Below are 1,032 nucleotides of genomic sequence, written 5' to 3' on the forward strand. Positions count from 1 at the left end.
AGGTGAGATCTGAGATGAGGTACCTCGGTCTCATCCTCGACAGCCACTGGAAATTCGAAGCGCATTTTGACCACCTCGTCCCCCAAGTGGAGAGGGCAGCGGCCTGTTTGGGCCGTCTGCTGCCCAACATCGGGGGACCAGGAGATTTAGTGCGCCGCCTATATATAGGCGAGGTGCTGTCAATGGCCCTGTATGGCGCCCCTATATGCGCGCCATCCGTTATGGGAAGCCGGCGCGGCGTGCAACTGCTTCGCCGGCTTCAGAGGCAGATATCAATCCGCCTCATAAGAGGGTACCGCACCACGTCGACAATGGCGGCGCTGGCTCTGGCGGGAGAATTTCCGTTCGAGTTGCAGGCGGGCGTGCGTGCCTATGTTTATAGGCACAGCTATATCGTCCGCCGAGCTCGAGGGGCTCCGCCGAAGCCGGAGGTGGTCCAGAGTTTCGCACTCCGGGCCTGGCGACTCGCTTGGAGGAAGTGGCGTGGGGAATTGAGTACCCACACCGACGAGCGAGTCGCCGGGGCCCTCCTGCCACATTTTCATCAGTGGCAGGAGAGGCGGCATGGTAGGCTCACCTACTGTGTGACACAGTTGCTCACCGGACACGGATGTTTCGGTGAGTACCTCTGTCGCATCGCGAGGGAAGCGACGGCGGTCTGCCACCATTGTGGTGCAGATATGGACTCGGCGCAGCATACGCTGGAGGTGTGCCCTGCCTTCGCGGCGCTGCGTCGAGTCCTCGTCGCCGAGATTGGTGTGGACCTCTCGCTCCCAGCAGTAATTGGGGCAATGCCGGGTAGCGAGAGGGGGTGGTATGCGGCGATCTCCTTCTGCGAGGAGGTGATGAAGCAGAAAGAGACCGCCGAGAGGGGCCGGGAGGCTACAGACCCCTCGTGCCGAAACCGGAAGCGACGGCCGCGACGCGATAGTCGCGGCATTCCTCCGGTAACCTGAGGGCAGCGGGCGGCGAGGTGATCCTTTTCCTCTTTTGGAAATTTCCCGCCGCCCGCTAGCACGTTATGGGAGTTTG

General features: G+C 61.8%; 1 protein-coding gene across 1 annotated transcript; it reads left to right on the top strand.

The window, feature by feature from the left end:
* Positions 1-311: 311 nt before the first annotated feature.
* LOC144477475 (uncharacterized) lies at positions 312-956 on the top strand. The gene has a single exon (XM_078195198.1). It carries the CDS (start codon positions 312-314, stop codon positions 954-956), a length of 645 nt encoding a protein of 214 aa, XP_078051324.1.
* The last annotated feature ends 76 nt before the right edge of the window (positions 957-1,032 follow it).

This window comes from Augochlora pura, unplaced genomic scaffold (assembly GCF_028453695.1).
Source record: "Augochlora pura isolate Apur16 unplaced genomic scaffold, APUR_v2.2.1 APUR_unplaced_1351, whole genome shotgun sequence".
NCBI lineage: Eukaryota > Metazoa > Arthropoda > Insecta > Hymenoptera > Halictidae > Augochlora > Augochlora pura.

Excerpts from the sequence above, each read along its gene's own strand:
- LOC144477475 (XM_078195198.1), top strand. The coding sequence starts at position 312 with ATGGCGGCGCTGGCTCTGGCGGGAGAATTTCCGTTCGAGTTGCAGGCG.